Source organism: Panulirus ornatus, chromosome 20 (assembly GCF_036320965.1).
Source record: "Panulirus ornatus isolate Po-2019 chromosome 20, ASM3632096v1, whole genome shotgun sequence".
In the NCBI taxonomy this organism is placed as follows: domain Eukaryota; kingdom Metazoa; phylum Arthropoda; class Malacostraca; order Decapoda; family Palinuridae; genus Panulirus; species Panulirus ornatus.
Window position 1 is genome coordinate 55,170,495 of NC_092243.1, and position 23,536 is coordinate 55,194,030.

The 23,536-nt window shown below is 40.6% G+C and overlaps 1 protein-coding gene across 6 annotated transcripts in view; it reads left to right on the forward strand.

Annotated features, from left to right (window-relative positions):
* Positions 1–23,536, forward strand: part of LOC139756018 (centrosomal protein of 76 kDa-like) — a 91,152-nt gene that overhangs the window by 7,966 nt on the left and 59,650 nt on the right. For all 6 annotated transcript variants that reach the window (XM_071674964.1, XM_071674961.1, XM_071674962.1 and 3 more), the window contains exons 3-4: positions 11,145–11,286; positions 11,448–11,530. In XM_071674964.1, the coding sequence (XP_071531065.1) occupies positions 11,145–11,286; positions 11,448–11,530 (225 nt within the window). The remainder of the gene's footprint in view (positions 1–11,144; positions 11,287–11,447; positions 11,531–23,536) is intronic.

A 23,536-nucleotide genomic window follows, 5' to 3' on the forward strand; every position in this document is an offset into this window, starting at 1 on the left:
AACACTGCACATTATGAAAATTTTTGAAAGATGCCTAAGAGGTAAACTGTGTGAATTTATGGAAATGAACAATCTACATAATCCAAGATGCTATGGTTTCAGGGCAGAGAGATTTTGCCTTTCTTAGTGTTGTGACCAATTTGATTGGATTGTTGAAGATCTGGCAAACAAAGAAAATGATATAAGTTACACAGACTTTGCTAAAGCATTAGACAAATGTGACCATGGTGCTATAGTCTTGAAATTCAAAGGTAGGTAATAACCAGAAAAATTGGGAGATGGAAATATAATTTTATCTAGCACATCACAGTATATAGATGCCATCTCCAGTGCCTCCACAGTAAAATGCTATGTCCCTTAAGGAATTGTACTTGCATCGTTCCTGTTCCTCATTCTTATGACTGACAATAATGTGAACGAGAACCATAGTTTCATATCATCTTTTGCAGATGTTGCAAGAATAAGTATGAAAATCACAGCAATAGAATATGCCAAAAGGCTACAAAGAGACATAAATGAAGTCTTTTAACTGGGCAACCTAGACCAACTTGCATTTTAATAGAGATAAGTTTCCCTGCGGATAGGGGAGAAAGAATACTTCCCACGTATTCACCGTGTGTAGTAGAAGGCGACTGAAGGAGCCGGGAGTGGGGGACTGGTAAACCCCTTTTATTTAGATTTCTAAAAAGGGAAGCAGAAGGAGTCAAGCAGGGAGTGCTCATCCTCCTTGAAGGCTGAGATTGGGGTGTCTGAATGTGTGTGGATGTAACCAAGATGAGAAGAAAAGAGAGATAGGTAGTATGGTTGAGGAAAGAAACCTGGATGTTTTGGCTCTGATTGAAATGAAGCTAAAGGATAAAGGGAAGGAGTGGTTTGAGAAAGTCTTGGGAGTAAAGTCAGGGGTTGGTGAGAGGACAAAGGCTAAGGAAGGAGTGGTACTACACCTGAAGCAGGAGTTGTGGGAGTATGTGATAGAGTGCAAGAAAGTAAATTCTATATTATTATGGGTAAAACTGGAAGTGGATGGAGAGAGATGGGTGATTATTGGTGCTTATGCACCTGGTCATGAGGAAAATGATCATGAGAGGCAAGTGTTTTAGGAGCAGCTGAGTAAGTGTGTTGGCAGTTTTGATGCACAGGATCAGGTTATGGTGATGGGTGATTTAAATGCGAAGGTGAGTAATGTGGCAGTTGATGGTATGATTGATGTACATGGGGTGTTGTGTTGTAAGTGGAAATGGTGAAGAGCTTGTGGATTTATGTGCTAAAAAAGGACTGGTGATTGGGAATACCTGTTTAAAAAGAGAGATATGCATAAATATATGTATGTGAGTAGGAGAGATGGTCAAAGGGCATTATTTTAATGAGTGTTAATGATAGGCGTGTAAAAGAGAGAATTTAGGATGTTAATGTGCTGAAAGGGGATGTCTGATCACTATCTTGTGGAGGTAAAGGTTAAGATTTGTAAAGATTTCCAGAAAAGAAAAGAGATTGTTGGGGAGAAGAGAGTGGTGAGAGTAAGTGAGCTTGGAAAGGCAACTTGTGTGAGGAAGTACCAGAAGAGATTGAGTGCAGAATGGCAAAAGGTAAGAGCAAATGATGTGAGGGGAGTGGGTGAGGAATAGGATGTATTTGGGAAAGCAGTGATGGCTTGTGCAAAAGATGCATGGGGCTTGGGAGATGTGGAGGGTGGGCAGATTAGAAAGGGTAAGGAGTGGTAGGATGATGAAGTAAGGTTGTTAGTGAAAGAGAAAAGAGAGGCATTTGGACGATACTTGCAGGGAAGTAGTGCAAATGACTGGGAGATATATAAAAGAAAGCGGCAGGAGGTCAAGAGAAAGGTGCAAGATGTAAAAAAGAGGGCAAATGAGAGATGGGGTGAGAGAGTATCATAAAATTTTAGGGAAGTAAAAAGATGTTTTGGAAGGAGATGAATAATGTGCGTAAGACAAGAGAACAAATGGGAACATCGGTAAAGGTGGCAAGTGGGGAGGTGATAACAGGTAATGATGAAATGAGAAGGAGATAGAGTGATTATTTTGAAGGTTTGTTAAGTGTGTTTGATGATAGAATAGCAGATGTAGGGTGCTTTGGTTGGGGTGCTGTGCGAAGTGAGAGGGTCAGGGAGAATGATTTGGTGAACAGAGAAGAGGGAGTGAAATCTTTTTGGGAGATGAAATCTGGCAAGGTGGCTGGTTTGGATGTTATTGCAGTGGATTTATTTCACAAAGGGGGTAACTGTCTTGTTGGCTGGTTGATAAAGATATTCAGTGTATGTATGGATCTTGGTGAAGTGCCTAAGGATTGGCAGAATGCATGCATAGTGCCGCTTTACAAAAGCAAAGGGGATAAAGGTGAGTGTTCAGACTACATATATATAAGTTTGTTGAGTATTCCTCAGAGATTATATGGAAGGGTAAGATTGAAAGGGTGAAGGCATGTACAGAGCAACAGATTGGGGAAGAGCAGTGTCATTTCAGAAGTGGTAGAGGATGTGTGGATCAGTTGTTTGCTTTGAAGAATGTATGTGAGAAATACTTAGAAAAACAGATGGATCTAGAGAAGGCATATGATAGGGTTGATAGAGATGCTTTGTGGAAGGTGAAAATAATATACGGTGTGGGAGGTAAGTTGCTAAAACCAGTGAAAAGTTTTTACCAAGGATGTAAGGCATGTGTATGAGTAGGGAGAGAGGAGAATGATTGGTTCCCAGTGAATGTTGGTTTGCGACATGGGTGTGTAATGTCCCCATGGTTGTTTAATTTGTTTATGAATGAGGTCATTAGGGAAGTAAATGCAAGAGTTTTGGAGAGGGGCGAATATGCAGTCTGTTGTGGATGAGAGGAACTGGGAAATGAGTCAGTTGTTGTTCGCCGATGATACAGCTCAAGTGGCTGATTCGGGTGAGAAACTGCAAAAGCTGGTGACTGAGTTTGGAAAAGTGTGTGAAAGGAGAAAGTTGAGAGGAAATGTGAATAAGAGCAAGGTTATTAGGTACAGTAGGGTTGAGGGACAAGTTAATTGGTATGTAAGTTTGAATGGAGAAAAATTGGAGGAAGTGAAGTGTTTTAGATATCTAGGAGTGGCCTCAGCAGCAGATGGAACCATGGAAGTGGAAGTGAGTCACAGGGTGGGGGAGGAGGCGAATGTTCTGGGAGCAATGAAGAAAGTGTGGAAGGAGAGAACGTTATCTCGGAGAGCAGAAATAGGTGTGTTAGAAAGAATAGTAGTTCTAGCGATGTTATATGGTTGCAAGGCATGGGCTGTAGATAGGGTTGTATGCAGGAGGGTGGATGTGTTGGAAATGAGATGTTTGAGGACAATATGTGGTGTGTGGTGGTTTGATCGAGTAAGTAATGAAAGGGTAAGAGAGATGTGTGGAAATAAAAAGAGTGTGATTGAGAGAGCAGAAGAGGGTGTGTTAAAATGGTTTGGACATATGGAGAGATTGAATAAGGAAAGATTGACAAAGAGGATATATGTGTCAGAGGTGAAGGGAACAAGGAGAAGCGGAAGAGCAACTTGAAGGCAGATGGATGGAGAGAAAAAGATTTTGAGCGATTGGGGCCTGAACATACAAGAGAGCGAGAGGCATGCAAGGAATAGAGTGAATTGGAATTATGTGGTATACCAGGGTCGATGTGATGTCACTGGACTGAGCCATGGCAAATGAAGTGTCTGGGTTAATCCATGAAAAGGTCTGTGGGGTCTGGATGTGGATAGGGAGTTGTGGTTTTGGTGCATTACACATGACAGCTAGAGACTGAGTGTGAACGAATGTGGCCTTTTTTTAATGTATTCCTGGCACTACCTTGCTGAAGCAGGGGGTAGTGACGTTATTTCCTGTGTGACGGGGTAGTGACAGGAATGGATGAAGTCAAGCAAGTATGAATATGTACATGTGTATGTATTCATATGTCTGTGTATTTGCATGTATGTGTAAGTATATGTATACATATGTGTGGGTGTGGGCATTTATGTATGCATATGTGTATGTGAGTGGATAGGCCATTCTTCATCTGTTTCCTGGCGCTACCTCGCTGACGTGGGAAACAGCGATTAAGTATAATGATAAGGATAAAGTTTCATTTCCTCTGTTATAGGAACATGAATAAATCAAACACAACACAGTATATTGGACAGACACTGGCACTGTCATAAACCAGATGAATAATGTGGAAGACCTTGGACTTATAGTATCAGTTGCCCTAACCTTCAACAAACACAATGAAACAACAGTTGATTCATACAGAAAGATGGCTAGCTGGGTCCTGCCAAATTTCAAGACGAAGGAAGAAAAGCCACCGATGATATTATTGAAGGTGATAATTTTCTCATGAGGTGAATATTGTTTTATTCTCACATCACCCTACAAGGTTGGCAAAATTGTGGAACTAGAAAGTGTTCATAGATCTTTCACTCCCCATAAAGGAACATAGTTACTGGGAACGGATGAAACCTCTGAAGACATACTTCCTGGAGCTCAGACGGGAGAAATATATCATCATCTATACCTGGAAAATCCTTACTTTTGGAAATAACATCTTACTGGCTAGACAGTCATGGAAGGTTACGTAATATTTTACCTCTGGTACCCAGAATTGCGATATGCACAAGAATCTTCAATAACTTTTCCAGCTGACATCAGAAACAGGATGGAATGCACAGAAGAGAAGTTTATTGCTTGAAGATATGAAATAATCTGGCTTACCTTCTGCAGCATTTCCCACCTAGCATACTTTCTTTGTACCAGCTGTGACTACTTTAAGGTTGACGCCCATGATCTGCAAACAACTGAGCTCTCAGTAGTGATGAGCCAGTTGATTGATTACATCATCTCTTTGGCAGTCTTTGATTGGCATGGGTAGGCCTGTAATGAGTGAGTGGCTGATATCTGTTCGCAAGGATAGTGATGGCTGGGGAACGCTAGTATTCCCCATCAGAAAGATAGAAGGTTAGAAGGTCCTAGGCCCAATATTTCTAGAGAATAGCTCACACATTTTTTGGATGAACTACAAAAGAGAGAAAAGTCTCTCAGATTTCAAAACTCACAGTCTTTTGCTCATCATATTTCTGATTCATGGTTACTTAACATCTCTTTAGTGCATAATACTAACTTGATATGTATGTTCCAAATATTACAACTTATCTGTAATGACAGGAACAATAATACACTGGGACTGCCCATTAACTTAAGGTGATGAAATTGAATTTACTTTTGGTCATGGTTTGTCCTTGCAAAGGTAGATTAGGTCAGCGAAACAGAACTCTTAATGCAAAGATGGGATCTTTATTTCGTTTTAGTAAATATGACAAGAGCCATGATCTGTTGCTTGGAGATATGAAATAATCAGGCATAACTTCTGCAACACTTCCCACCTAGCATACTTTCTTTGTACCAACTGTGACTGCTTTTAGGTTGACACCCATGACCTGCAAACAACTGAGTTCTCAGTAGTGATGAGCCAGTTGATTGATGACATTATCTCTTTGGCAGTCTTTGATTGGCATGGGTAGGCCTGTAATGAGTGAGTGGCTGATATCTATTTACAAGGATAGTGACGGCTGAGGAAAGCTAGTATTCCCCATCAGAAAGATAGAAGGTTAGAAGGTCCTAGCCCCAATATTTCTAGAGAATAGCTCTCATGTTTTTTGGATAAACTACAGAGAATAGGAAAAGGTTTTTCAGATTTCAAAACTCACAATCTTTTGCTCATCATATTTCTGATTCATGGTTACTTAATGTCTCTTTAATGCATATTACTAATTTGATATGTATGTTCCGAATATTACAAATGTCGTCTGTAATGACAGGAACCATAATACACTGGAACTGCCCATTAATTTAAGGTGATATGATTGAATATGCAGGAGGGTGAAAGGAGGGCAAGGAATAGAGTGAATTGGAGCGATGTGGTATACCGGGGTTGACGTGCTGTCAGTGGATTGAATCAAGGCATGTGAAGCGTCTGGGGTAAACCATGGAAAGCTGTGTAGGTATGTATATTTGCGTGTGTGGATGTATGTATATACATGTGTATGGGGGGGGGGGTTGGGCCATTTCTTTCGTCTGTTTCCTTGCACTACCTCGCAAACGCGGGAGACAGCGACAAAGTATAATAAAAAAGATAAAAAAAATAAATGATTGCATTTACTTTCAACATCATTTTCCAGTACAAATCATGAAAGTGACTTTTTTCTCCTTTCATTTTCTCAAATACCTTAGTTTATTTATTTCAGAATTGACAGTAGACCTCTTTACCACAATGATTAGAACTGGGCAAATTATAAGTTTAAGATTTCTCAAAATTGCATTCAACTTTTGATGTGTGATTTAAAAGAGACATTATTGATCCAGGGGACGGAATGGTGAATGCTACATTCCAGAGGCACTTGGTAACCCTGTATTTTGATATCTTTCACAAAAGGTAAATATGTTTTCAAAAGATCTTCTTAGTGTGAACAAATTTGAATGACTTTTAATGCTTGTGCATGCATATTTTTTAAGGTGGTTATGAAGCTTTTTATGTAATTCAAGTGATGTAAAGGATTGTTTATGTAATGTAAAAAGGTTCTAGAGCTATATTAGATTTAGCTAATAGAATCACTATTTATGTTTGTCTAAATGGCATAAATGCTTGTTCCCTCATTTTGTTTCTTTGAATTATTTGATAAAGAATATGCACCAAATACTATTATACATGTCAAAGATTTCCTTTTAATGCAGAGAGTAAGAGTTCTATATTCATGATCATAAAAACAGATTATTGAATGCATCCTTGCCAAGAAAGTCATTTGATATCCATTATTTATTGTGAATAATTTGAGGAATTTTCTGCTTCCAAAAAGAATTATATGACATTTTGTGTTCCCTAAGTGTAGTACCACTGGTAAATACTTTTGCAAATGACTCATGTAAAACTTATATTTTTAAGTGGATGTGGAAATTAGAATTTGAGATTTCCATTTTGTTACCTTCATTCTTGTAAAGCAGTAAATTTTATTTCATCGATTAGATTTTATGGTAAAAGTGTAACTGGAGGGTGATACTGTTGATGTAACCCCAAGGTTACCTCACATATCTGGCAGCATCTGTCAGTACCTGCCAGTTATCTATTGTTTTTTTTTTTTTTTTTTTTTATACTTTGTCGCTGTCTCCCGCGTTTGCGAGGTAGCGCAAGGAAACAGACGAAAGAAATGGCCCAACCCCCCCCCCCCCCCCCATACACATGTACATACACACGTCCAGACACGCAAATATACATACCTACACAGCTTTCCATGGTTTACCCCAGACGCTTCACATGCCTTGCTTCAATCCACTGACAGCACGTCAACCCCTGTATACCACATGACTCCAATTCACTCTATTTCTTGCCCTCCTTTCACCCTCCTGCATGTTCAGGCCCCGATCACACAAAATCTTTTTCACTCCATCTTTCCACCTCCAATTTGGTCTCCCTCTTCTCCTCGTTCCCTCCACCTCCGACACATATATCCTCTTGGTCAATCTCTCCTCACTCATTCTCTCCATGTGCCCAAACCATTTCAAAACACCCTCTTCTGCTCTCTCGACCACGCTCTTTTTATTTCCACACATCTCTCTTACCCTTACGTTACTTACTCGATCAAACCACCTCACACCACACATTGTCCTCAAACATCTCATTTCCAGCACATCCATCCTCCTGCGCACATCTCTATCCATAGCCCACGCCTCGCAACCATACAGCATTGTTGGAACCACTATTCCCTCAAACATACCCATTTTTGCTTTCCGAGATAATGTTCTCGACTTCCACACATTTTTCAAGGCTCCCAAAATTTTCGCCCCCTCCCCCACCCTATGATCCACTTCCGCTTCCATGGTTCCATCCGCTGACAGATCCACTCCCAGATATCTAAAACACTTCACTTCCTCCAGTTTTTCTCCATTCAAACTCACCTCCCAATTGACTTGACCCTCACCCCTACTGTACCTAATAACCTTGCTCTTATTCACATTTACTCTCAACTTTCTTCTTCCACACACTTTACCAAACTCAGTCACCAGCTTCTGCAGTTTCTCACATGAATCAGCCACCAGCGCTGTATCATCAGCGAACAACAATTGACTCACTTCCCAAGCTCTCTCATCCCCAACAGACTTCATACTTGCCCCTCTTTCCAGGACTCTTGCATTTACCTCCTTTACAACCCCATCCATAAACAAATTAAACAACCATGGAGACATCACACACCCCTGCCGCAAACCTACATTCACTGAGAACCAATCACTTTCCTCTCTTCCTACACGTACACATGCCTTACATCCTCGATAAAAACTTTTCACTGCTTCTAACAACTTGCCTCCCACACCATATATTCTTAATACCTTCCACAGAGCATCTCTATCAACTCTATCATATGCCTTCTCCAGATCCATAAATGCTACATACAAATCCATTTGCTTTTCTAAGTATTTCTCACATACATTCTTCAAAGCAAACACCTGATCCACACATCCTCTACCACTTCTGAAACCGCACTGCTCTTCCCCAATCTGATGCTCTGTACATGCCTTCACCCTCTCAATCAATACCCTCCCATATAATTTACCAGGAATACTCAACAAACTTATACCTCTGTAATTTGAGCACTCACTCTTATCCCCTTTGCCTTTGTACAATGGCACTATGCACGCATTCCGCCAATCCTATTGTATCTATTGTATTGGGTGAATTTTTGTTGTAGTACATAAATGGTTGATGTTATAGATTTGGTACAACTTCATGTTATACATTATGGATTTGTGAAGTGTATGGATGTCAAGTTTACTCACTTTTTGGATCCAAATGGGGCCTAGTATGGTATGATGTGACTCGGATGAATTGTTTAAATGTTGTGTTTTGTGATTCCTTTTGTTTTCTAAAGTGTTTTATGATGTTTTTAGTGTATTGATTTTGGATGGCCATAGCATTAATGTTAATTAAGTATGTGAAAGCCATATGAGTATTAAATATGATATCATGAATGGTAAGGTTATTTATTAACCCTTAAACTGTAACATAGTCAAATGTAATTTACATCACCTAAGAGAAGATATCTGTGCCAGTTTTAAACTGCACACCATGTGTGGGATTCTTATAATTCAACACTACCAGGTAAAACAAAGGTTCATAAAGGATTTATTATTTTTTCATTTTATTTTGCTTTGTCGCTGTCTCCTGCGTTTGCGAGGTAGCGCAAGGAAACAGACGAAAGAAATGGCCCAACCCACCCCCATACACATGTATATACACACACGTCCACACACGCAAATATACATACCTATACATCTCAATGTACACATATATATACACACACAGACACATACATATATACCCATGCACACAATTCACACTGTCTGCCTTTATTCATTCCCATCGCCACCTCGCCACACATGGAATACAATCCCCCTCCCCCCTCATGTGTGCGAGGTAGCACTAGGAAAAGACAACAAAGGCCCCATTCGTTCACACTCAGTCTCTAGCTGTCATGCAATAATGCCCGAAACCACAGCTCCCTTTCCACATCCAGGCCCCACACAACTTTCTATGGTTTACCCCAGACGCTTCACATGCCCTGATTCAATCCACTGACAGCATGTCAACCCCGGTATGCCACATCGATCCAATTCACTCTATTCCTTGCCCTCCTTTCACCCTCCTGCATGTTCAGGCCCCGATCACACAAAATCTTTTTCACTCCATCTTCCCACTTCCAATTTGGTCTCCCACTTCTCCTCGTTCCCTCCACCTCCGACACATATATCCTCTTGGTCAATCTTTCCTCACTCATTCTCTCCATGTGCCCAAACCATTTCAAAACACCCTCTTCTGCTCTCTCAACCACGCTCTTTTTATTTCCACACATCTCTCTTACCCTTACATTACTTACTCGATCAAACCACCTCACACCACACATTGTCCTCAAACATCTCATTTATACTTTCATTTTTCATACTTCTGTATGAATAATTTCATAACAAAGTAATGTTTTAAATTTTGTTTTTCATAGCAAAACAGAGATAGATAAAGGAATTATTTTTCTCATTTTTCATACATCTGCATGCATGTGTTTCATTTCATAAGAATAAATTATGATTTGAACAGCTTTTTCTCATATTTGTTGTGCATGCAGTGGCATCCAGATTTTTCTATTTGTTACCATTTAAGGGATAAATGGTAATGATTAATGGAATTGTATGATATTTATGTGTACATTAGAATTGTGAAAGGAGTTGTGGATTATTTTGTTGGAAATGTTGACATGTAGTTTGGCTGTACTGTTAATGTGTATATTGTCAGTGAGATTCTGAGGCATTGAAAGGCTATGGCTGGGTTGTCTGCATATGAGAGAAGGATAGGATTTGAGGATGGAGGCAGAATGTAATGGAGTTAATGGTTGAAGAAGGTGGAGGCAAGACCAGGTCTCTTGGGGAACTCCATTTGCATGCCTGTGATATCCCCATCAGAAAGGTATTATGTGCCTTCCACCAATGGAGATACAAATTTGCCTTATTTTGTCCTATCTCCAAAAAATGATGAACCCAGGGAAAAGTGCACATGCCCCATTCTTAAGGATAATGATGATATTTTGCAATATCGCGTTTCTGTAAGTAACGAGACATTATTGAATGAAATTTACTTTCTCCTTTTCAGGGTTGCTTGATTTATGATAAGACTGGTAAGATATGACAAGGTCAAAACTTTTGGGTTCTTCTAGCAAAAGAGCAGTTTTAATACATTGGAGTATTTTCATCGAGAGCTGAATGTGCCTCCCACCTTATGTATACCACTTAGGTTTTAGTGCTTGTGACCTTGTAGGCTTTAACCAGGGCAGTAGTTTGAGCTGGACTAAGAGTGTATATTAGGGGAATAGACCTTGAAATCTTGATGCATATTGTATCTGTAACCATACAGCACTTCATCAATTTTTCACATTTCTATCAAATATGAATACTACCTTTACATTATTTTATTTAACAATGTCCAGTTCGATGCCTTGTTGATAAGAAAAATTGCATTGATATGACAAAGTTTTAGGTAACAACTCTCTTCATCAAAGTATTTTCCCATAACTTCAGTTTTTACCTGTATTTAGAGGGTATTGTTCTCTTACAGAGCAAATAGTTCCTGGGCGTCGATACTTATACTTACGTGTGTGTAATGGAAGGGCATTTGTGGATCATCTCAAGGTAAAAACTTCTCCAGCTGTGGACAACCAAAGTTACCTCACTTTCCACTTGGCACTTCGTAGTCAAAGGTGATCATTTAGAGTGATGACATCATATAATGTAATTTGTGTTTATCTTGCTGAGTATTGTGTTTGTCTTTTGCAATATATGTTGTATAGACATGAAGGATTTTTGTATTCTGTTTACTGTCAGGTATTTCTCAGTTACTTTTAAAGGGACATGTCTTCAGGTTTGAGACACATGGTGTTCCCTGTGTGTGTGAGCCCGCAATAAATGAAGGATTTTTGTTTGATCTTCAGCTTCTAAAACCAGGTACGGTAATACCAAAGTGCACTGTCAATATTCTTATTCTATTTGTTTTTTATTGTATTTCCTTTGCTGGATGGGGCCCTGTAGATTAATTAGCAGATTTCTATGATGGGAGTGCTATGATCATTGTTTAGTGAAGCAGGCATTATCAAAGATAAGTTTCCCAAACAAGACCCAGTATTTGTTGGAATTGAGAATGTTCTGTACTGATTAGGTTTAGTGACCTCTTACTAAGTGGCCTTTCAGATATCCAGTATAGAAACTTAACTATTGATTGTTCACTGTACCCAGAAAAATTATGTGAAGGATTTAAAACTAATATGAAATATTATACTGAAATTTGATTAACTTTCTGACTGCAGCTGCTTTAAATATTAAATGTGCCCCCCAGTATGACACTTTTGGTTATATAAAAGAATTCTTTTAATTTTTTGCCATATCATTCAAAAGGGTTGTTTTACTGGATAGGGAGCTGTGGTTTTGATGCATTACACATGACAGCTAGAGATTGAGTGTGAACAAATGTGGCATTTTTGTCTGTTTTCCTGGTGCTACCTCACTGAAGCAGGGGTAGTGATGCTGTTTCCTGTGCAGCAGGGTAGTGCCGGGAATGGATAAAAGGCAAGCAAGTGTGAATATGTACATGTATATATATGTATATGTCTTTGTATATGTCTGTATAAGTGTATATGTTGATATGTATGTCTCTGTATATGTATGTGTGTGGACATGAGTGGATGGGCCATTCTTCTGTTTTTTGGTGCCACCTCGCTGACATGGGAAACAGTGATTAAGTATAATGAAAATAATATATGTATATATGTATATATATATGTATATATATGTATATGTTCGCTGATGATACAGCGCTGGTGGCTGATTCATGTGAGAAACTGCAGAAGCTGGTGACTGAGTTTGGTAAAGTGTGTGAAAGAAGAAAGTTAAGAGTAAATGTGAATAAGAGCAAGGTTATTAGGTACAGTAGGGTTGAGGGTCAAGTCAACTGGGAGGTAAGTTTGAATGGAGAAAAACTGGAGGAAGTGAAGTGTTTTAGATATCTGGGAGTGGATCTGGCAGCGGATGGAACCATGGAAGCGGAAGTGGATCATAGGGTGGGGGAGGGGGCGAAAATTCTGGGAGCCTTGAGAATGTGTGGAAGTCGAGAACATTATCTCGGAAAGCAAAAATGGGTATGTTTGAAGGAATAGTGGTTCCAACAATGTTGTATGGTTGCGAGGCGTGGACTATGGATAGAGTTGTGCGCAGGAGGATGGATGTGCTGGAAATGAGATGTTTGAGGACAATGTGTGGTGTGAGGTGGTTTGATCGAGTAAGTAACGTAAGGGTAAGAGAGATGTGTGGAAATAAAAAGAGCGTGGTTGAGAGAGCAGAAGAGGGTGTTTTGAAATGGTTTGGTCACATGGAGAGAATGAGTGAGGAAAGATTGACCAAGAGGATATATGTGTCGGAGGTGGAGGGAACGAGGAGAAGAGGGAGACCAAATTGGAGGTGGAAAGATGGAGTGAAAAAGATTTTGTGTGATCGGGGCCTGAACATGCAGGAGGGTGAAAGGAGGGCAAAGAATAGAGTGAATTGGAGCGATGTGGTATACCGGGGTTGACGTGCTGTCAGTGGATTGAATCAAGGCATGTGTATGGGGGTGGGTTGGGCCATTTCTTTCGTCTGTTTCCTTGCGCTACCTCGCAAACGCGGGAGACAGCGACAAAGCAAAAAAAAAAAAAATATATTTTTTCATACATGTTCGCCATTTCCCACATTTGCGAGGTAGCATTAAGAACAGAGGATTGAGCCTTAAAGGGAATATCCTCACTTGGCCTCGTTCTCTGTTCTGTTTTTTTGAAAAGTAAAGAACGGGAGGGAAGGTTTTCCAGCCCTCTGTTCCCTCCCATTTTCGTAACCTTCTACGACATGCATGGAATACCTGGGAAGTATTATTTTTACCTTATCCCCAGGGATAATTTTGATTATTCATTATTTCATTATACATTATCGTTGTTTCATGTGTCAGCGAGGTAGCGCCAGGAAACAGACGAAGACTGGCCCTTCCACTCGTATACACATATATATACATAAATGTATGCATATGCATACACATATGCAGACATTACATACATACACATGTTCATATTCATACTTCTTGCCCTCATTCATTCCTGTTGCTACCCCACCCCACGGGAAAACAGCATTGCTATCCCCTGCTTCAGCGAGGCAGCGCCAGGAATACAGACAAAAAGGCCACATTCGTTCACACTCAGTCTCTAGCTGTCATGTGTTCTGCTTCAAAACCACAGCTCCAGGCCCCTCAGACCTTTCCATGGTTTACCCTAGACACTTCACATGCCCAGGTTCAGTCCATTAACAGCACGTCGATCCAGGTATACCACATCATTCCAGTTCACTCTATTCCTTGTGTGTCTTTCACCCTCCTGCATGTTCATGCCTTGATCACTCAAAGTCTTTTTCACTCCATCCTTCCACCTCCAATTTGGTCTCCCACTTCTAATTGTTCCCTCCACCTCTGACACATACATCCACTTTGTCAATCTTTCCTCATTCTCTCTCTGTGACCAAACCATTCCAATACTCCCCCCTCTGCTCTCTCAACCACACTCTTTTTATTACCACACATCTCTCTTACCCTTTCATTACTTAATCAAACTGCTTCGCATCACGTATTGTCTTCAGACATTTCGTTTCCAACACATCCTCCCTTCTCCACACAACCTTATCTATAGCCCATGCCTCGCAACCATATAACATTTTTGGAACCACTATTCATTCAAACATACCCATTTTTGCTCTCCGAGATAACTTTCTCACCTTCCACACATTCTTCAACACCCCTAGAACCTTTGCCCCCTCCCTCACCCTGTGACTCACTTCTACTCCCGTGGTTCCATCCGCTGCTAAATCCAGTCCCAGATATCTAAAATACTTCACTTCCTCCAACATTTCTCCATTCAAACTTTCCTCCCAATTGACTTGTCCCTCAACCCTACTGAATTTAATAACCTTGCTCTCATTCACATTTACTCTCAGCTGTTTTCTTTCACACACTTTACCAAACTCAGTCACCAAAGTCTGCAGTTTCTCACCTGAATCAGCCACCAGCACTGTGTCATCAGCGAATAACAATTGACTCACTTCCCAAGCCTGCTCATCCACAACATACTGCATACTTGCCCACCTCTCCAAAACTCTTGCATTCACCTCTCTAGCAACTCCACCCATAAACAAATTAAACAACCATGGAGACATCACACACCCCTGCTGCATACCGACATTTACTGAGAACCAATCACTTTCCTCTCTTCCTTCTCATATACATGCCTTGCATCCTTGATAAAAACTTTTCACTGCTTCTAGCAACTTGCCTCCCACACCATATACTCTTATTACCTTCCACAAAGCATCTCTTATCAACTCTATCATATGCCTTCTCCAGAGCCATAAATGCTACATACAGATCCATCGGTTTTTTAAGTATTTCTCACATGCATTCTTTGAAGGAAACACCTGATCCACATATCCTCTACCACTTCTGAAACCCCACTGCTCTTCCCCAATCTGATGCTCTGTAATGCCTTTACCCTCGCAATCAATACCCTCCCATATAATTTCCCAGGAATACTCAACAAACTTATATTTCTGTAATTTGAACACTCACCTTTATCTCCTTTGCCTTTTTACAATGGCACTATGCATGCATTCTGCCAATCCTCAGGCACTTCACCATACATACATTGAACATCCTTACCACCCGGTCAATAACACAGTCACCCCCTTTTTTAATATATTCCAAAGCAATACCATCCAAATCCACAGCCTTGCCAGCTTTCATCTTCTGCAAAGCTTTCACTACCTCTTCTCTGTTTACCAAACAATTCTCCCTGACCCTCTCACTTCGCACAACACCTCGACCAAAACACCCTATATCTGCCACTGTCATCAAACACATTCAACAAACCTTCAGAATTCTCACTCCATCTCCTCACTTTCCCACTACTTGTTATTACCTCCCCATTAGCTCCTTTCACCGATGTTCCCATTTGTTCTCTTGTCTTATGCACTTTATTTACCTCCTTCCAAAACATATTTTTATTCTCCCTAAAATTTATTGATACTCTCATCCCAATGCTCATTTACCCTCTTTTTCACCTCTTGCACCTATCTCTTGACCCCCTGCCTCTTTCTTTTATGCATCTCCCAGTCATTTGCACTACTTCCCTGCAAAAATCGTCAAAACACCTCTCTTCTCTTTCACTAACAATCTTACTTTTTCATCCCACCTCTCAGTACCCTTTCTAATCTGCCTACCTCCCACCTTTCTCATGCCACAAGCATCTTTTGCGCAAGCCATCACTGCTTCCCTAAATACATCCCATTCCTCTCCCACTCCCCTTATGTCATTTGCTCTCACCTTATTTCATTCTACACTCAGTCTCACCTGGTACTTTCTCACACAAGTCTCCTTTCCAAGCTCACTTCCTTTCACCACTCTCTTCACCCCAATATTCTCTCTTTTCTGAAAACCTCTACATTTCCTCACCTTCGCCTCCGCAAAATAATGATCAGACATCTCTCCAGTTGCCCCTCTTAGCACATTAACATCCAAAAGTCTCTCTGGCCATAACATCCAAAAGTCTCTCTGGCCATCTTTCCTACTTATATACGTATACTTATGTATATCTCTCTTTTTAAACCAGGAATTCCCAATTACCAGTCCTATTTCAGCACATAAATCTACAAGCTCTTCACCATTTCCATTTACAACACTGATCACCCCATGTACACCAATTATACCCTCAACTGCCACATTTCTCACCTCTGCATTCAAATCACCCTTCCTTATAACCCGGTCTCGTGCATCAAAGCTGATAACAGTCACTCACCTGCTCACAGTACACTTGCCTCTCATGATCTTTCTTCTCATGACCAGGTGCATAGGCACCTATAATCACTCATCTCTCTCCATCCACTTTCAGTTTTACCCATGCCTATCTAGAATTTACTTTCTTACACTCTATCACATACTCCCACAACTCCTGCTTCAGGAGTAGTGCTACTCCTTAGTTTGCTCTTGTCCTCTCACCAACCTCTGACTTTACTCACAAGAGATTCCCAAACCACTCTTCCCCTTTACCCTTGAGCTTCGTTTCACTCAGAGAGAAAACATTTAGGTTCCTCTCCTCAAACTTACTACCTATCTCTCCTTTTTTCTCATCTTGGTTACATCCACACACATTCAAACACCCCAATCTGAGCCTTTGAGGAGGATGAGCACTCCCCACATGACTCCTTCTTCTGTTTCCCCTTTTAGAAAGTTGAAAAATACAAGGAGGGGAGGGTTTCTAGCGCCTTGCTCCCGCCCCCTTTAGTCGCCTTCTATGACACGCGGGAAATGTGTGGGAAGTATTCTTTCTCCCCTATCCTCAGGGATATTATTATACTTTTTAGCTCTGACAAGTTACAGATCTGTTCACAAAAATTTTCAAAGTCAGAGCTACACTTTGAAACACCTTGAGAACAACAAAAGAGTTTTTCACTATTTTACCAAACAGCAGGTTGGTCAGAACATCCAGATCTAGGAGACAGAACAATATTATTTTCTTTAGAATTATCTAGGTGCCAACTCTTGGTTAGCTCTTTTTTACTAGACCAGTTTAAGTCTAAATCTGCTTAAAGTATCAGTGAAAGAAAATGATGTTTAACTGGCAATAACTTCTCATTTAAATTGTTTCCATTATTTTCTAAACAGAGTTTGAAGGACATTTACCAGGGCAGTCATGTTCAGTCAAAGCAGCTGGAATATGATTTTGAAAACTCATTTACTCCAATAAAGTATAATGACTCCCTGCAATTTTCTTTCTGTGGGCCATCTATTCTCTGCAATTAAAAACAAATGAAATTAAATCTCTATCCCTCTGGCCATATTAGTAAACTCATATTCTGAATGTTGGCAGATCACCAGAAAAGGTATGTTTAGAGTTTGTGTTGATCAAGTGATAGAGCCTTATCATGATAATTCAATGTTGGTTTATCATATACTCTCAGAGATACTATTTTATTTTTTTTTTATTATACTTTGTCGCTGTCTCCCGCGTTTGCGAGGTAGCGCAAGGAAACAGACGAAAGAAATGGCCCAACCCCCCCCCATACACATGTATATACATACGTCCACACACGCAAATATACATACCTACACAGCTTTCCATGGTTTACCCCAGACGCTTCACATGCCCTGATTCAATCCACTGACAGCACGTCAACCCCGGTATACCACATCGCTCCAATTCACTCTATTCCTTGCCCTCCTTTCACCCTCCTGCATGTTCAGGCCCCGATCACACAAAATCTTTTTCACTCCATCTTTCCACCTCCAATTTGGTCTCCCTCTTCTCCTCGTTCCCTCCACCTCCGACACATATATCCTCTTGGTCAATCTTTCCTCACTCATTCTCTCCATATGCCCAAACCACTTCAAAACACCCTCTTCCGCTCTCTCAACCACGCTCTTTTTTTTTCCACACATCTCTCTTACCGTTACGTTACTCACTCGATCAAACCACCTCACACCACACATTGTCCTCAAACATCTCATTTCCAGCACATCCATCCTCCTGCGCACAACTCTATCCATAGCCCACGCCTCGCAACCATACAACATTGTTGGAACCACTATTCCTTCAAACATACCCATTTTTGCTTTTCGAGATAATGTTCTCGACTTCCACACATTCTTCAAGTCCCCCAGAATTTTCGCCCCCTCCCCCACTCTATGATCCACTTCCGCTTCCATGGTTCCATCCGCTGCCAGATCCACTCCCAGATATCTAAAACACTTCACTTCCTCCAGTTTTTCTCCATTCAAACTCACCTCCCAATTGACTTGACCCTCAACCCTACTGTACCTAATAACCTTGCTCTTATTCACATTTACTCTTAACTTTCTTCTTCCAAACACTTTACCAAACTCAGTCACCAGCTTCTGCAGTTTCTCACATGAATCAGCCACCAGCGCTGTATCATCAGCGAACAACAACTGACTCACTTCCCAAGCTCTCTCATCCCCAACAGACTTCATACTTGCCCCTCTTTCCAAAACTCTTGCATTTACCTCCCTAACAACCCCATCCATAAACAAATTAAACAACCATGGAGACATCACACACCCCTGCCGCAAACCTACATTCACTGAGAACCAATCACTTTCCTCTCTTCCTACACGTACACATGCCTTACATCCTCGATAAAAACTTTTCACTGCTTCTAACAACTTTCCTCCCACACCATATATTCTTAATACCTTCCACAGAGCATCTCTATCAACTCTATCATATGCCTTCTCCAGATCCATAAATGCTACATACAAATCCATTTGCTTTTCTAAGTATTTCTCACATACATTCTTCAAAGCAAACACCTGATCCACACATCCTCTACCACTTCTGAAACCACACTGCTCTTCCCCAATCTGATGCTCTGTACATGCCTTCACCCTCTCAATCAATACCCTCCCATATAATTTACCAGGAATACTCAACAAACTTATACCTCTGTAATTTGAGCACTCACTCTTATCCCCTTTGCCTTTGTACAATGGCACTATGCACGCATTCCGCCAATCCTCAGGCACCTCACCATGATTCATACATACATTAAATAACCTTACCAACCAGTCAACAATACAGTCACCCCCTTTTTTAATAAATTCCACTGCAATACCATCCAAACCTGCTGCCTTGCCGGCTTTCATCTTCCGCAAAGCTTTCACTACCTCTTCTCTGTTTACCAAATCATTTTCCCTAACCCTCTCACTTTGCACACCACCTCGACCAAAACACCCTATATCTGCCAATCTATCATCAAACACATTCAACAAACCTTCAAAATACTCACTCCATCTCCTTCTCACATCACCACTACTTGTTATCACCTCCCCATTTGCCCCCTTCACTGAAGTTCCCATTTGCTCCCTTGTCTTACACACTTTATTTACCTCCTTCCAGAACATCTTTTTATTCTCCCTAAAATTTAATGATACTCTCTCACCCCAACTCTCATTTGCCCTTTTTTTCACCTCTCGCACCTTTCTCTTGACCTCCTGTCTCTTTCTTTTATACATCTCCCACTCAATTGCATTTTTTCCCTGCAAAAATCGTCCAAATGCCTCTCTCTTCTCTTTCACTAATACTCTTACTTCTTCATCCCACCACTCACTACCCTTTCTAATCAACCCACCTCCCACTCTTCTCATGCCACAAGCATCTTTTGCGCAATCCATCACTGATTCCCTAAATACATCCCATTCCTCCCCCACTCCCCTTACTTCCATTGTTCTCACCTTTTTCCATTCTGTCCTCAGTCTCTCCTGGTACTTCCTCACACAGGTCTCCTTCCCAAGCTCACTTACTCTCACCACCCTCTTCACCCCAACATTCACTCTTCTTTTCTGAAAACCCATACAAATCTTCACCTTAGCCTCCACAAGATAATGATCAGACATCCCTCCAGTTGCACCTCTCAGCACATTAACATCCAAAAGTCTCTCTTTCGCACGCCTGTCAATTAACACGTAATCCAATAACGCTCTCTGGCCATCTCTCCTACTTACATAAGTATACTTATGTATATCTCGCTTTTTAAACCAGGTATTCCCAATCATCAGTCCTTTTTCAGCACATAAATCTACAAGCTCTTCACCATTTCCATTTACAACACTGAACACCCCATGTATACCAATTATTCCCTCAACTGCCACATTACTCACCTTTGCATTCAAATCACCCATCACTATAACCCGGTCTCGTGCATCAAAACCACTAACACACTCATTCAGCTGCTCCCAAAACACTTGCCTCTCATGATCTTTCTTCTCATGCCCGGGTGCATATGCACCAATAATCACCCACCTCTCTCCATCAACTTTCAGTTTTACCCATATTAATCGAGAATTTACTTTCTTACATTCTATCACATACTCCCACAACTCCTGTTCAGGAGTATTGCTACTCCTTCCCTTGCTCTTGTCCTCTCACTAACCCCTGACTTTACTCCCCAGACATTCCCAAACCACTCTTCCCCTTTACCCTTGAGCTTCGTTTCACTCAGAGCCAAAACATCCAGGTTCCTTTCCTCAAACATACTACCTATCTCTCCTTTTTTCACATCTTGGTTACATCGACACACATTTAGGCACCCCACTCTGAGCCTTCGAGGAGGATGAGCACTCCCTGCGTGACTCCTTCTTCTGTTTCCCATTTTAGAAAGTTAATACAAGGAGGGGAGGATTTCTGGCCCCCCGCTCCCGTCCCCTCTAGTCGCTTTCTACGACACGCGAAGGATACGTGGGAAGTATTCTTTCACCCCTATCCCCAGGGATAATATACATATATATATACATATACACATACACACACATACACATACATACGCACATATACACACACACACATACATATATATACATATGAAGAATGTAAGAAACAATTTAGAAAACTGAAACTTCTAGCTTGAAATGAATGAAAAAATGAATGTCACATAATGGTTCAACCTCTGGCTATGGAAAAAGGAAATGTATAATTTATTTACACAAACATCAATAGCAGTTCTCATCAATTTAACCACTGTATCAATATGCTTCAATGTCTAAGCTACATTTTTCTCCAATTTCACTATTTTCTTGTCAAAACACCATGTATGACAACTATCACTCCAGTAACACAACTATAAACATTTACTTCCCCTTTAAAAAAAGTATCTATCGTTGATCATATAAGCATATTTATCCAGTTGACTGCCTGTAATTGAGAGAATTCTAGTTTTTAGAGGATGGTTCAAGGAAGTTATAAGAACAGCAGACATTATATACTCAGCTGTCTCCGGTTTGGGTCTATCAGCCAAACAACAGTGTTGTCTTTTACCCTGAGTGGCCGAGAATTTCATGAGCTCTTACAATTTATTCCAATAGCTCACCATGTGAGGGAAATTAAAAACATTAATGGAATTACTACAGAAACATTCAAATGAGGATTAGATTTATGGTTGAAGTGAGTCCCTAATGAACCTAAAATGAATGACTATAATGCTGCAGTTGAGGCAGACAGCATTATTTATTAAACAGAAATGTTGTGAGTCCAATATGCCAGCCTTGCCTCTCTGGCAAGATTGGCATTGGCTCTTGTAGGTGAGTTTGGCCAGTACTTGTCATCCAGGATGAACAAGAAAGAGTTCGTAAGCATATAGTATGTACCACCTAATTCAACTGCCTGTATTCTTTTCTTTATCAAGAATTTCAAGACATTTTAATGGTCTAGGTGAAGGGGACCATGAATCAACTCATATATATTTAAGGGGTTATAGGATGGAAGAGTGTAAGATACACTTACTTTATTGATATATTATACTATCAAGGGTAGGGTTGCAAATATTATACTATCTAGTATTTTCTTGTGCTCTCCAGATCAGGATATGGTAACAGTTTTAGTCATGATCAAATTAACACTAAGAAGGAATATTACCTAACACTTATAACAGATTCCACTACAATACCATCCAGACTTGCTGCCTTGCCGCCTTTCATCTTCTGCAAAGCTTTTACTACATCTTGTCTGTTTACCATACCTTTCTCCCTGACCCTCTCAATTCACACACCACCTCGACCAAAACACCCTATATCTGCCACTCTATCATCTAACACATTCAACAAACCTTCAAAATACTCACTCCATCTCCTTCTCACATCACCACTACTTATTATTACGTCCCCATTAGCCCCCTTCACCAATGTTCCCATTCGTTCTCTTGTCTTAAGCACTTTATTTACCTCCTTCCAGAACATCTTTTTATTCTCCCTAGAATTTAATGATACTCTCTCACCCCAACTCTCATTTGCCCTCTTCTCACCTCTTGCACCTTTCTCTTAACCTCCTGCCTCTTTCTTTTATTCTTCTCCCAGTCATTTGCACTATTTCTTGGCAAAAATCGTCCAAATGCGTCTCTCTTCTCTTTCACCAATAATCTTACTTCCCACCACTCATTACCCTTTCTAATCTGCCCACCTCCAATGCTTCTCATGCCACAAGCATCTTTTGCGCAAGCCATCAATGCTTCCCTAAATACATCCCATTCCTCCCTCACTCCCCTTATGTCCTTTGCTCTCACCTTTTTCCATTTTGCACTCAGTCTCTCGTGGTACTTCCTCACACATGCCTTCTTCCTAAGCTCACTTACTTTCACCTCTCTTTTCACCCCAAAATTCTCTCTTCTTTTCTGAAAACCTCTACAAATCTTCACCTTTGCCTCCACAAGATAATGATCAGACATCCCTCCAGTTGCACCTCTCAGCATATTAACATCCAAAAGTCTCCCTTTCACGTGCCTATCAATTAACATCTAATCCAGTTATGCTCTCTGGCCATCTCTCCTACTTACATACGTATACTTATGTATATCTCTCTTTTTAAACCAGGTATTCCCAATCACCAGTCCTTTTTCAGCACACAAATCTACAAGCTCTTCACCATTTCCATTTAAAATGCTGAACACCCCATGTATACCAATTATTCCCTCAACTGCCACATTACTCATCTTTGCATTCAAATCACCCATCACTATAACCAGGTCTCGTGCATCAAAATTGCTAACACACTCACTCAGCTGCTCCCAAAACACTTGCCTCTCATGATCTTTCTTTTCATGCCCTGGTGCATAGGCACCAATAATCACCCATCTGTCTCCATCCACTTTCAGTTTTACCCATATCAATGTAGAGTTTACTTTCTTACACTCTATCACATACTCCCACAACTCCTGTGTTGTTGACTGGTTGGTGAGGATATTCAGTGTATGTATGGCTCATGGTGAAGTGCCTGAGGATTGGCAGAATGCATGCATAGTGCCATTGTACAAAAGTAAAGGGGATAAAGGTGAGTGTTCAAATTATAGAGGTATAAGTTTGTTGAGTGTTCCTGGGAAATTATATGGGAG